Source organism: Podarcis muralis, chromosome 7, assembly GCF_964188315.1.
Source record: "Podarcis muralis chromosome 7, rPodMur119.hap1.1, whole genome shotgun sequence".
Lineage (NCBI taxonomy): Eukaryota > Metazoa > Chordata > Lepidosauria > Squamata > Lacertidae > Podarcis > Podarcis muralis.
Window position 1 is genome coordinate 91,852,494 of NC_135661.1, and position 14,246 is coordinate 91,866,739.

Consider the following 14,246-nt stretch of genomic DNA (forward strand, 5'->3'; position numbering starts at 1 on the left):
AACAACTTGGAACCCAAACACTGCAAACCTGGAAGTGTTCCAGTTTGCAAACTTTTTTTGGAAGCCAAACGTGCTCCATTTTGAGTGTTACGCTTCCGATTTGAGTGTTATGCTGAGGTCTCTCTGTTTTTGCTATTTATTTTGTGTTTTTGTATTTGCTGCTCTTTTTGTTTTGTTTTTGGGACTGTGTGGAACCCAGGTCAGCTACTGATTGATTGATTGATTGATTGATTGTGTGACTGCAGTACATTGTTTATTGCTTTCGTTTTGTGGATCAGTGGTCTTGTTAGATGGTAAAATTCATGTTAAATTTCTGTTTTAGGGGTGGTTTTTAGAAGTCTGGAACAGATTAATCTGTTTTGCATTACTTTCTATGGGAAAGAACGACTTGGTTTTGTAACGCTTTGGTTTTGAAACAGACTTCCGGAATGGATTAAGTTTGAGAACCAAGATGCCACTGTAGAACGTATTTGGGAGAATGAACTTAGCATCGCAGGAGGGAGTTGGGCTAGATGCCCCTTTGGGTCTCTTCCAGCTCAAGAATCCTACCATTCTTGCTCCCCAGCTGAGCCTCCTGCTTCCTGGTTAAGCATGTCTCTTGGCCATTACCCAGAGGAGGGGTGGGCAGAGTCTGGGGTGGGGAGGTGGGTGGGCTGCCTGCCCTGGAGGATCCCCTGCCTTTCAGCTGGATCCACATAAGTACACAAACACACAGGGGCACCTGAGGCCCCGTGCTGGGGCTTATGGGGGGGGGGGAGAGAGACTTCCTTCTTTCCTGCCTGGGTGAGTGATTTAGACCCAGCCATTGTCCTCCCTTCCTCTCCTCTCAATCTCTACACCTGGCACTTTCATGCTCTTCTGTCACAAGGACCAAGAAAGGGCAGCCTAGCTGTGCCTGCATCCCTTCCTCTTACAGGTTTGGGTTGAAGACCCGGGAAGGCTAAACTGAGTCCCTGAGCTAGGAGACACTTTATCCGATGCATGAAAGGGCTGGTTTCTGCCAGCAGGTGCCTAGAATCAGAACTGTAGAGCTGAAGGGTCTAACCCACTGCAGGACACAGAGGTGTAAGCGGGAAAGTGTGCAGGTTGGGTTTAAATACGTGTTTTGGCCATTGTCTTTATTCAACCCCAAATGCACAGACATTTTGATCAACTGCAATTCGCTTCTCATGGTGGAGATTTAATTTAATTTGCACTGTGGTAAGATGTCTCCCCTTTTCATTATGGTCATTCCTATTGCACGGCCCCTCTGGAATTCCAAGCAGCCAGTTAAACTTGTGGAACTCCCTGCTGCTAGATTCCCCCTGCCCTCACAGGCAGGGCCCGATTTAGGTTTTATGAGGCCCTAAGCTACTGAAGGGAATGGGGCCCTTGATATGTCCAACTGTCCTTTGCCAACGACAAATTGTTGCTGTTTTTGGTGTTGAATATATGCTAGATGGTAATTGATGGACCTCATAGGTATCTGAAGCCATTTGCCCATGTTGCCCTGCAACCAGTCCATGCAGATTGTGGGCACCCTATATATAGAAAGGAGCAAACCAGGGATATTTTAGGGAGTAGGCAAGCAGGCGGAGCCCATGACTTACATCATAGGAGCCTACACAACACAAAATAATAATAATAAAATAAAATTTTATTTATATCCCGCCCTCCCCAGCCGAAGCCGGGCTCAGAGCGGTTGGTGTATGTAGGTTTTATTTTATTTGTTTTTTATCTTCTGTTTTGGAAATGTACATCCAGGTTTTTTCCTCCCTTTAAATTTTTTTGGGGGCCCCCAAGAGAATGGGGCCCTAAGCTAGAGCTTGTTTAGCTTATACGTAAATCCAGCACTGCTCACAGGGCTCTAAAGAACCCAGGCGTCCGGGTGGCTTAGGCGCTGGACTTGAGACCTAGGAGGGAGGCTGCGGCGCCACCTGGAGGCCGAAGCGAAGCAGCGCCGCTGGAGCGCAAGGGGCGGCACCTGGACCTTGCCAGGTGAGGGTCTCTCCCCGGCCAATGAGAGGGCCTGCTTCCCGACCAGCCCACCAATGGGCGCGGAGCTGGCCCCCGCCGCTGCTGGGAACGCCGATCGCCGGGGATCAGAAGCCAGAAACGTGCCGCGTTTTCTATCGGCGCTTCCGCAGCTCCCGGCCAGGTGAGCGGCCCCGGCCAGGTAAGCAGCCCCTTCTTCTCCTCCTGTGCAAAGAGCGGGGGGATCTGCAACCTTTGGCTCGCTGACTCCGGGGCAAGATGACCTTGGCGAGGAGACCCCCGAAAGGGCTCGCTTCGCAGCCCCGGAGTGCGCCCGTGGTTTTCCCAGGACTTAATCCGGGGTAGTTCTCTAGTCCGCGGTGAGGCTCGCTGACTTCGGATTTGGGCTGAGCTGGGGCTTGTTCCTCCAGCCAGCCCCCCCCCCCACCGCTCCCCAATTTTCCCTCTGCAGGGAGAGCAGCGGGTCCTTTGCGCGCCCTGCACCCATCCTGCTCTCTGGAGTTTGCGCGTCCATTTCCTGCCCGCGGAGGGGGGAGGTGGCGAAAAGTCCGGCCTGGGCGCTTGAATGGCTCGGGGGTGAGTCATGGCCAGAGGCTCGGGAGCGGGCAGGGGAGGGTCATTCTCCAGGGAGCAACTTTGCAATGGAGAGGGAACCCTGGGCAGCTACCTGGCAGTGGGGGGGGGGGCACAGTTTAGGCCTGCAGGAATTGGCCCCCTTTTTGAGTCCAGGGCTCCTTTAGGAACCAGAGCAACCCATCCAGGCACCACTTTGAAACCTCTGCTCCTTTTGGGACCTGCCCAAAACAGGAGTTTCACCAAGAAACCGAGGGCAAGGTCTCCACTCAGTCTGAGCCCCAAATAAGAAACCAGACCCCTAAGCCTCAAAAAAAAAAAAACCCTTCCCCTCCAGGGATCACACCCGAGGAGTAAACACTGGGCTCTCCTGGTCTGTGCCTCCCAGTTTCCTTGGTGGGGGCAGGAAGGCGCAGGATTGTGGAGAAAATGGGGACTGCAGTAAAAAGTTTGTTGACCTCCAGTGAAGCTGAATGTTGGAGGATTCAGGACAGATAAAAGTAAGGGCTTCTTCACGTAGCCCAGAATTAAACTTTGGAACTCCCTGCCACAGGAGGCAGGGATGGCCACCAACTCAGATGGCTTTCAAAGAGGATTGGACAAACTCATGGAGGAGGAGGGGGCTTCTGAGGGCTGCTAGCCAGGATGGCTGTGTGCTACGACCCTCCACTGCTGGAGGCCGTAAATGCCTCTTGAGTGCCACTTGCTGGGGGAAAGCCAAAGGGGGGGGGGGTCACTGTTGTACTTATGGTCTGCTTATGGGCTTCTTTCCATTGGGCATCTGGGGGGCCACTGTGGGAACAAGAAAAGAACATGATTGTTGGATCAGCCATCTAGCCCAGGACCCCGTTCTCACAGCCTGGGCATCTAGATAGACTGCCTCTGGGCCTGGAGGTTCCATCAGAAGAATGTGCCCTCTGGATCAGGCCAACTGGGGCCCATCTAGCCCAGGACCCCGTTCTCACAGTGGCCAGCCAGGTGCCTTTTCTGGGAAACTGGCAGGCCGGATCCGAGCATGAGAGCAGCTCTGCCCTCCTGCGGTTTCCAGCAGCTGGCCTTCAGAAGCTTTGCTGCCTCCATTGCGGCTGGTAGCCACCCCTTCTGCTTAGGGCCCACCTCTGTGCTGTGGCCAGTGTGGTCTTGCGAGCCCTGGCCTTGCTGGGCTCCATCCTGACCTGTGCCGCCTTCCTCCCTCTCTCCAGGGAGACCATGGCGCCCAGCAGCTTGAGATGCCAGCGCCTCGAGCCGGACGGGCCTTCTGCCAGGAGCCAGCGCCGCTGCTGCCGCATCCCAGACCACAAGCGCTGCTCTTTCCTGCGCGCGGCACAGGGGAAATACGCCACGCTGATCACGCCCTACGTGCGAGACTTGCACAAGAGCGTCCTCCTCAAGAACACCATCCTGCACCTCCAAGACCCCGGCCGAGGGAGCCGGGAAACGGGACTCGGGCTGGCAGCACCCCAGGGTGCCCCACCTTGGCAAGAGACAAGCCAGGGTCCCCCAGCAGAGAGCGAAGGCGCGGTGTCTCTGCCAGCACAGCCGGCAGAAGAGCCTCCAAGTGCTGTGGGCAATGGCCAGGCGAGAGCAGCTGACATGGGCGTAGGCATGTGGGCACTGCCTGCCTCCTCCAGCCCCTGCCAAGATGCAGGACAGGTGGCCAGGGAAGACGGCTTGCCTGACCCGCTCCTGGATTCCTTCCTCTGCACTGCTGGTGAAGTCCTGTGTCTTTGGGAGAGTCTGCAGCAACAGGAAGGTGGCAGTGGCCCCTGCCCGTCTCTGGCTGGCCCCAGAACCGATTCCCCCTGGCCTTCTGAAAGTGCAGCTGCCAGCCCAGGGCAGGAGGCTGGTTCCTGGGGTCCCCTCTGCCCTGAGGAGCAGCCCCGCGACCCCTTGTTTGACAGCTTTGAGATCTTGGCCTCCAGCTATGCGAGCGACGTCCCTGCAGATGATTTCTTTGCAGACATCGACATGTCAGAGTTTGAGAGCGTTCTGTGGGGTTCGCCGAGCAACGGGCAGCCCACAGTTATCGACATGGCAGGCCAGGCTGCTGCTGAGATTGCCCCCCAGGCTGAAGAACCCCCTCTTCCCGGTCAGGATGCAAGCAGCAGGATGGGGAGCCTCGACCATTACGTGGAGCTCCTTCTGCGCTCCTGAAATGCTCCACTCCGGATCCCTTGGATTTCAAGGTTCTGCCATCTTTAAAGTTTACAGGTCAATTGACCATGACTTGCCAAAGAAAAGGGACCGTGGGTTTTGCAGGACTAAATCAACTAGCTTTAAACCTTGCAATACCGGCATTTTTCATTCTACTTGAAAGGGTGCAAACAAGTGACTAAACTCTCATTTGCTGCAAGTGCAATAAATCCTGTCTATTAGAGTAGTGGAAATGTTGGTCATTGGCTCTGGGAATGTCCTCAGCACCCCCAGGCCTGAGAGTTAACTCTTTATGGACAAAGTGTGCCCTTTCAGCAGCCCCCCAGGTCTGAGCCCTGCCAGGTGGTAGCAGCAACCATGGGCACAACCGGAAGCTTCTCCTACAGGGAAGGCGTTCTTGCTCTTCAAGCCCCTCCTGGTTCTAGGAGGCCACGGGGTGGGGGATGGTGGGGATCCGTTGAGCCCATCCCTCACCTTAACAGCCTCTTCCTCCTACATGTCTGGCCTGCCCGTCTCTGGCTCCTGCCTCATGGGCACTGCCAAACCCCTCTCCTGGGCCAGTGCCCTGGCCTCCTGCCTCCTCCCCACACTGTCAGAGCCCTGACAGGTTGACTCTCAGGAGCAGGGCAGGTGTTGGCTCAGGTGGGCTGGGGCGGCTTCTCCCTAGTTCAGGGACTGGGAACCTCAGGCCCGCCAGACATTGTTGGACTCCAACTCCCAGCATTCCCTGACCATTAGCTGTGCTAGCTGTGGCTGATGGGAGTTGGAGTCCAACTCTCTTTCTGTACGCAAGCCCATTTTCCTTGAAGCAAAGTTGCTGCTGCCACCCCTGGTGGGCATCTTTTGCCAGCCTTGCCTTTTGCCGGCTCAGTTCGGGGGACGGGGACTCCTTTGCTACCTCTTCCAAGCATGTGGCCAGTTGGCTGAAGCAGCCCTGGAATTGCATCTTGACTACCTCTTCAAGCTGGCTCTGCATCCCAGCAATGGGGCTGCTGCCGCTGCTGCCTTCTGACATTGGCCAGACCTGCTTGGTGGTTCCCCACATGCGCATTGGGGTCGTCTGCTCTGGAAATGTACTGCTGATGTGCCAAGGCAGGTGCTCCTCTGTTGCAGAGCCTCTCGCCAGAGGATCTTGAATTTGGGGAGCACCCGTGACCTGTGAATCTCTGCATTTCTCTGGCTACCCCAGAAAGAAACTTCTTGGGCCACATTCCACATCCCTCCTTGGCAGACATTTGGACCATTTGCCACCCTCTGATGGTGCCCTTGAGTGGACAGTTTTGGCTCGCTAGTCCTGTTCCAATGAGCATGATGCAAATTAAAATCTCTCCTGGGTTGGGAGCCCCAACGTGAACTGGCAAGACCCGGCTGCAAATGTCCCTTCTAGACTTCTGAATACCTGCCTTGGATGAATACTTGAAGAAGCCAAGTTGTGTTGCTTTGATAGAATCACAGAATTGTCAGGTTGGAAGGGACCCCGAGGGTCATCTAGCCCAACCCCGCTGCAGTGCAGATATCACAATATTGCATTCCTTCTTTAAAACCTAACCAAAAAAGTTAAGCTCTCAGGTCAGTGCTGATGTCTGTAACAAGTTATTTATAAATGTTATAAATTATTGCCTGATATGTTAAAGGGGAGGGCAAGGGACTGGGGTGTGTGCGCTCCTGGGCAACTTCCAGGGTGAGGTCCTCTCCTCCCATCCCCAGCTGTGAATACGAGGAACAGCCTGGCTTTCTCTCATATGCCGCCTTAAAGACAAACACATTCTGGCATCAGCTGTAGGCCCGCTAGACCAGGCTTCCTCAAACTCGGCCCTCCAGATGTTTTGAGACTACAGTTCCCATCATCCCTGACCACTGGTCCTGCTAGCTAGGGATCATGGGAGTTGTAGGCCAAAAACATCTGGAGGGCCGTGGTTGAAGAAGCCTGCTCTAGATATTGCAGGACTACAACTCCCATAATCCCTAGTCATTGACTGTGCTTGCTAGGGTTGATGGGAGAGGTGGTTTAACAACATCTGGAGGGCCAAAAGTGTTTTAAAATGCATTCACTTCTATGGTGCCAGAAGACTTTATACTGCTAGTTCTTTGGAAAATGTGATATGAAATTCTCTTAAGTGCAAGGCACCTCAGGATTACCCTAGTGCCTAAATTCGTGCCCTGAATGTGCCAGGAAGAGAGAGAGATTCTGCATACAGGCTCCAGAAATCTCCTCTAGCTCCAGACTCGACGTCCTTCACCCTCCTGGTCCCTGGCTTGTCTTAGCACTGAAAGAGGTTCTGGCCCCAGAGCCAAGGTCTATGCAAGTAACATTTTTGAAAGTTCCTGTTTTGGTCTGCAAATAATTTGCTTTCTCCCCAGTAATCTTGTTGTGGCTCTCTTTCCTGGAGTCCTTGAGAGAGACCTTGGGAGGCTGGGTGGCAGAAGGCTTTCTGCAGAGCAGCTGCTTTCCTCCTCCCCAAAAGCGCCTCTAGCCAAGGAAGGCCTGGCCTTGGCCTGTGGCTCAGAGCGTTTGCTGCCACTGAGCACCGCACCTTCTTTGCCCAAAGCCCGTCAGCACAGGAACCTGGGAGGAGTCTGCTGGGCAAGGCCAAAGTCCAGCATCGCCTTTTCCCAGAGGCCCATGATGGGAAGGAGGAGCAGGCCCTGAGGGCAGTGCCATTTCCAGCAGATGGGATTCAGAGTTGGGGGTTGGGGGCTTCATCTTTCAGAAACCCCACAGGCTGTGGGGCAGGAGCAGAGCTCTCCTTCTGTGGGACAGTGGTGGTTTTTTCAAATTTATTTTTTCATTTGCAAAAACATACATAAAAGCAAAGAAACAAAAAAGGCGTATATAAAAAATAAAACAAAACAATCTTACAATGATTATTCTTGGACTGATATAGATCTTGACTTATATATAATGAAATTATTTACAAATCTAAGATTTATATACTCTTGTTGTTATACAATACAATATCTAAGAAAGAAAAAACTGTCAAAATGACAACTTAGACAATGAAAATATCTATCTATTGTAAAGTAATACTTAATATAATTTAAACCGATAATAGTGTTTTTTGTACATTATAACCTTCGATTTGGATTGAATCCCTTTTCAATTTATTATGTTGTTGACTTCCTTCTACCTCATTATAGTTTCAGTTCGAGTATTCCTATTTTTTGCCCTGTATTTAATTGTTTATCCTCATCTTGGAATGAAGAGGAAAATATTTTACTACCTGTGAAATTATTGAAGACACAGCCAAGTCTTCTTACTGAAACCTTGTTTTGTTAAGTAATTATTAAAACATTCCCATTCTTTTTTTAACTTTGTCTGTTGATTGATTTCTTGTTAACTCCATCATTTTTTCTGTGGGACAGGCTGGAGGGGGAGGAAACACCTGAGGACAGAAACGGGGGCTGTGTACCCCTGACAATTAAGTCCAGTCGCGAACGACTCTGGGGTTGTGGCGCTCATCTCGCTTTACAGGCCGAGGGAGCTGGCGTTTGTCCGCTCTGCAAACAGTTTTTCCGGGTCATGTAGCCAGCATGACTAAGCCGCTTCTGGCGCAACAGAACACTGACACCAGAGCAGCGCACGGAAACGCCGTTTACCTTCCCGCTGGAGTAAACTTTGTCTACTTGCACTGGCATGCTTTCGAACTGCTAGGTTGACAGGAGGTGAAGGTAGCTTGTGTCTTGAGAGACTGAAATTCCTGCCTCTGCTCAAGATGAGGACCTGAGTTTTCTCTGGCAGCTGCAATATACCAGGCTTTCTTAACAGCGACACTTTCCAGTTATTCCATGAAAGCAACTAGGTTCAATGAGAACAGAAGGGCTCTCAGACTCCGCCAGCCAAGCCCTGAACTATGTGCAGCAACAGCAGTGCCTCTGAGCACTTGCAGAATGCCCCTTTCACTCTGGAGGTGTCGCCCAACCGCCACATGCACGTTTTGTGGGTAAAAGGGCTTTTGCAGGCAGGCTGGCTGCCAGGACATTTCCTGGATCCTAGGCAAGCAAACCATTCAGTTTCATTTCTTAACTTGCCTTTACGTCACGTGCTTTTTTCCGCTCGTGATCCTCTGGGTGTTGCCAAAGCTTCCTGTCCAGCCTGAGAGCTCTGCAACGAGAGGGGAAGAAATTGCCCGCTCCTGAACGTCCCAAGCGAGAGGGAGAGGGGGCAGAACAGAAGCCATGTTGATGAACACAAAATAAATTATTTCTGCCCCTCTCACCATCTCTCGGCATTGAAGGATCCGCCACAGAATGTATCAAAAGCACTGTTTCCAATCTGTAGTAAAGTCCTATTTGTGTATTTTTCAGAACAGCCTTCTTCAAACTGGTGCCCTCCAGGATTTTTTGGACTACAGTGGTACTTGGTTCTCAAACACCTTGGTTCCCAAACACCCAAAACCCAGAAGCAAGTGTTCTGGTTTTCGAACGTTTTTCAAAAGCCAAACGTCCGGTGCGGCTGTTGGCTATTGTTTCTGGGCGCCTGCACCAATCAGAAGCCGCGCCTTGGTTTTTGAACATTTCGGAAGTCAGACGGACTTCCGGAACGGATTAAGTTTGAGAACCAAGATACCACTGCATCTGGCGCTTTTGGTTTTGCTATTTATTTTGCTATTTTGTTTTTGAGGCTTTTTCGGTTAATTTGCTTTTGTGACTGTGTGGAACCCAGTTCAGCTGATTGATTGATTGATTGATTGATTGATTGATTGACTGATTGTGTGACTGTGGAAATGGATAAAAGTCCCCCCTCCAAACAATGACTATCATCAGAGCAAGGAAGAATTTTTTTTTTTTTAATTTTCATCATCTACAATACTGTCTTCTTTATTTTATAGTACAGTACATTGATTATTGCTTTCATTTTATGGATCTATGGTCTCGTTAGAGAGGAAAATTAATGTTAAATTGCTGTTTTAGGGGTTGTTTTTAGAAGTCTGGAACGGATTAATCCGTTTTGCATTACTTTCTATGGGAAAGCACGCCTTGGTTTGGAACAAACTTCCGGAACGGCTTAAGTTTGAGAACCGAGGCACCACTGTACAGCCTCCCACTGTCTGCCTGTCTCAGCATTGCATGACCTATGCTAGCTGGGACTGCAAGTAGCCCAACAAAGCTGGGGCGGGGGGAGGGAAAACAGGTTAGGAGAGGATGATTTAGATCAGTGGTTCCCCATTAAGGGTCCGGGGAGCCCTGGGGGTCTGCAGAACGCACCCAGGGGGGTCCATGGCCCCATCCCTTGCCTCCCCCCCCCCAGCTCACTGTCATTCGCCTTCCCTTCAAGGCGCGGAGGCAGAGCAGCTTTTCTTCGTCAGCAGGAAAGCAGCAGCAGCGGCAGCCACAGAGGAGCAGCATCTTTGCTGGCTGCCCCCCTGAAGGTGGCTTGATGCCCCCGTCCCCTCCCAAACCATGGAGGTGACTCCGCTTTCTCTCCTCCTCCCCCCACCTGTCTGATCTCCCCGGCTGCTGCTTCCCTCAGCCCCACGCCTGGTCTCTAACTTCAGACATTGTAATATATCGGGACATTGTGATGTTTAGCTGCTGATATATCACAATGTTGAAAGCCAGATATCGCTCAGCCCTAGTCTGTTTTTTAGTACCTACCTAAAATCCTTTGCTTATTAGGGCTGCTCCACATTGCTTTGCAGAAGTAACTACCATAGAGTTATCAAAATTTTGAAAAGTAGAGGGTCTGTGGCTTGGCTTTTGCAAAATAGGGGGTCCTCAGTAATTAGAAGTGCCATGGTCAGATCACTTCCTGGTGCAACTGGACTTCTCCGTGACCCTTCCCCTCTGCAGGGAGGTGGGACCGATTCAGATGGTCCGCCCCCGCCACTTAATGGATCCAAATGGTTTCCAGAGAGTGGTAGGGGATGCTTTATCCCATGTTGATGGCCTTTCAGCTGATTCCCTGGTGGCCCGCTGGAATGTGGAGTTAACCAGGGCTATTGACTGTTTGGCTCCGAAGCGCCCTCTCCGATTGCATGGAGCCCGGACAGCCCCGTGGTTTTCCACAGATCTAAGGGCAATGAAACAATCGTTGAGACGGCTAGAGCGCCAGTGGCGGATAACTCATTCCGAATCTGACCGGACACAGGTTAGAGCTCAACGTCAAGCCTACCAAGTGGCGATAGCGACGGCGAAGAAGAATTTCTTCACCGCCTCTATTGCATCTGCAGAAAACAGCAGCAGGAGACTTTTTCAGGTGGTTCACAATTTAGCGGAACCACCTGCAACATCGGGGCCCAGTACGGGCCACACGTTCTCCTGCAATGATTTTGCAAAGTTTTTTGCAGATAAAATCGCTCAGATTCGGGAAGAAGTAGACTCCACCGTGGGAGCAGGGCTGGGGTGGGTGAGTGCTAGAGACCTGTCTAGTCAAGTTGTGTGGGATCAATTCCAATCTGTTACCTCCGAGGATGTGGACAGGCTGCTTGGACGAGTGAAGCCAACCACCTGTCTCCTGGATCCTTGCCCATCCTGGCTTATAAAAGCTAGCCGGGAAGGACTGGGCGATGGGCTTCGTGGGGTGGTGAATGCTTCTCTCTGTGAAGGAGCCTTCCCAGACCCGCTGAAAGAGGCGGTTATTAAACCGCTTCTTAAAAAACCATCTTTAGATGCGGCCACGATGGCCAACTATCGCCCAGTCTCAAATCTTCCATTCTTGGGCAAGGTGATTGAGCGAGCGGTTGCTGAACAACTCCAGGCACGCCTGGAAGAAGCGGACCATTTGGATCCCTTCCAGTCGGGATTCAGGCCTCATCACGGGACTGAAACTGCCTTGGTCGCGCTGGTTGATGATCTCCGGCAGGCTAGGGACAAAGGTGAGAGCTGTTTCCTAGTTCTGCTGGATCTCTCAGCGGCGTTTGATACCATTGACCATAACATCCTTCTGGATCGTCTTGAGGGGCTGGGAGCTGGGGGCACTGTTATACAGTGGTTCCGCTCCTTCCTACTGGGCCGGGTTCAGAAAGTGGTGGTGGGGGATGAGTGTTCAGACCCCTGGGCCCTCACTTGTGGGGTGCCTCAGGGTTCGGTCCTCTCCCCCATGCTTTTCAACATCTACATGAAGCCGCTGGGAGAGATCATCAGGAGGTTTGGGCTGGGTGTTCATCAGTATGCAGATGATACCCAGCTCTACCTCTCTTTTAAATCAGAACCAGTGAAGGCGGTGAAGGTCCTGTGTGAGTGTCTGGAGGCAGTTGGAGGATGGATGGCGGCTAATGGATTGAAGTTGAATCCTGACAAGACAGAAGTACTGTTTTTGGGAGACAGGGGGCGGGCTCGTGTGGAGGACTCCCTGGTCCTGAATAGGGTAACTGTGCCCCTGAAGGACCAGGTGCGCAGCCTGGGAGTCATTTTGGACTCACAGCTGTCCATGGAGGCACAGGTCAAATCTGTGTCCAGGGTAGCTGTTTACCAGCTCCATCTGGTACGTAGGCTGAGACCCTATCTGCCTGCGGACTGTCTCGCCAGAGTGGTGCATGCTCTGGTTATCTCCCGCTTGGACAATGCGCTCTACGTGGGGCTACCTTTGAAGGTGACTCGGAAACTACAACTAATCCAGAATGCGGCAGCTAGACTGGTGACTGGGGGCGGCCGCTGAGACCATATAACACTGGTCTTGAAAGACCTACATTGGCTCCCAGTACGTTTCCGAGCACAATTCAAAGTGTTGGTGCTGACCTTTAAAGCCCTGAGCGGCCCCGGTCCAGTATACCTGAAGGAGCGTCTCCACCCTCATCGTTCTGCCCGGACGCTGAGGTCCAGCGCCTAGGGCCTTCTGGCGGTTCCCTCATTGCAAGAAGCAAAGCTACAGGTAACCAGGCAGAGGGCCTTCTCGGTAGTGGCGCCCGCCCTGTGGAACGCCCTGCCACGAGATGTCAAAGCGATAAACAACTACCTGACATTCAGAAGACATCTTAAGGCAGCCCTGTTCAGGGAAGTTTTTAACGTGTGATATTTTAGTGTATTTTTGGTTTCTATGGAAGCCGCCCAGAGTCGCTGGGGAGGCCCAGCCAGATGGGCGGGGTATAAATAATAAATTGTTGTTGTTGTTGTTGTTGTTGTTGTTGTTGTTGTTGTTGTTGTTGTTGTTGTTGTTGTCTTTGTCCATGGAGTTTTCTTGGCAGGGATACTGGAGTGGCTTGCCGGTTCCTGCTTCAGGTGGATCACGTTTGGTGAAAACTCTCCACTATGACCTGTCCATCTTGGGTGGCCCTGCACGGCATGGCTCATAGCTTCTCTGAGTTATTCAAGCCCCTTTGCAATGGCAAGGCATGGTGGGACAGTGTTCTCAAAGCGACCAGCATGAGTTTGACCAAACTGCAGGAGGCAGTGGAAGACAGGAGGGCCTGGCGTGCTCTGGTCCAGGGGGTCACCAAGAGGCGGACACGACTAAACGACTAAACAATAGTAATTAGTTAATTGGGAATCACCGATTTAGATGCTTCAGGTCACATTTGCTTGTTTACTTTTGTTTAGCAGAATGTGACATGGACATTAATCATGCCAGGAACTCTGCCTGGGTGTTTTTATAAAGCCCTGTGACAAAAGCTCCCCCCCCCCAAATGTTTGGCTTTTGAAGGGGGCTCCTTTCCTCTTAGCTGGCTGCTACGTCTTTGCTGCAAACAGTGGAATGGGCTAGAAAGTTTGGGAGGTGGGAGTTCAGTCTGCGGCACCCCTTCTCTGCTGGAAAACCCCATGGCAGATCTTGGCCCCAGCCACAGAATTGTAGAGTTGGAAGGGGTCCCCCAGGAGTCATCTAGTCCAGCCCCCCGGACTAAAAAGGAAGTGGGCAGCCGGTATCACCCAGAGCTCTTTCAAACACACAAAAAGGTCATAACCAAACCCTTTGGGGTCGCTTGATCTTCAGTAGGTCCTAAGGAGCTGATGGGAGGTGGAGCACAGCTGCAGGGCCGTCTGGAGGACCTTGGGGGCTCCCTGCCCCTGGAAGAGAAGGTTGGATTTGTTCAAGGACAAGAGGTGTCCTTGGTTTGGCGTCTTGGCGCTGCTCCGCAGTCTGGGTTTCCTTTAGGGTGCCTCGAGGCATGTGCAGAGTTTCTTCCAGGCGTGTTCAGAGTTGCTTTTAGTTGCAGTTTAGAGCTTTTAAGGGATTTCGGGGCACAGTTGGCGCTTCTTTCCATAACTCCTCACTTTGCTTTGCGTTCCAATTCATTCTTGGTTTGGGGGTGTAGCAGGAACCCCCCCCCCCCACCCCAATCATTCTGCTTGTACAAACTTCACACACACACACACACACACACACACACACACTACATACGCCACATTTCTGTTATAAATTCATAGAAAAATCAACCATACATTGGATTTGCACTGTTCCATTTTTATTTTACTCCATATGACAAGAACTAACAAAAGGGGAGGGGGGTTTGACCCTGGTCAGCCAAAATCCCTTCACTGTCTCAGCACATCTGCAGGAGCCCTGCCCAGATGATCCCAGACAGAAGACAATCAAGATCACAAAGAACTTGCATATGGGAGTGGATTCAGCATGGACTGAAAAAAGGACAATGATCAGATCTTCCCTCAGG

General features: G+C 51.8%; 1 protein-coding gene across 1 annotated transcript; it reads left to right on the top strand.

Annotated features, from left to right (window-relative positions):
• Window positions 1–792: 792 nt before the first annotated feature.
• LOC114603187 (uncharacterized) lies at window positions 793–8,011 on the top strand. Its single transcript, XM_028741992.2, has 2 exons — window positions 793–2,155; window positions 3,750–8,011. Exon 2 carries the CDS (start codon window positions 3,757–3,759, stop codon window positions 4,699–4,701), a length of 945 nt encoding a protein of 314 aa, XP_028597825.2. The 5' UTR covers window positions 793–2,155; window positions 3,750–3,756; the 3' UTR covers window positions 4,702–8,011.
• Window positions 8,012–14,246: the final 6,235 nt, after the last annotated feature.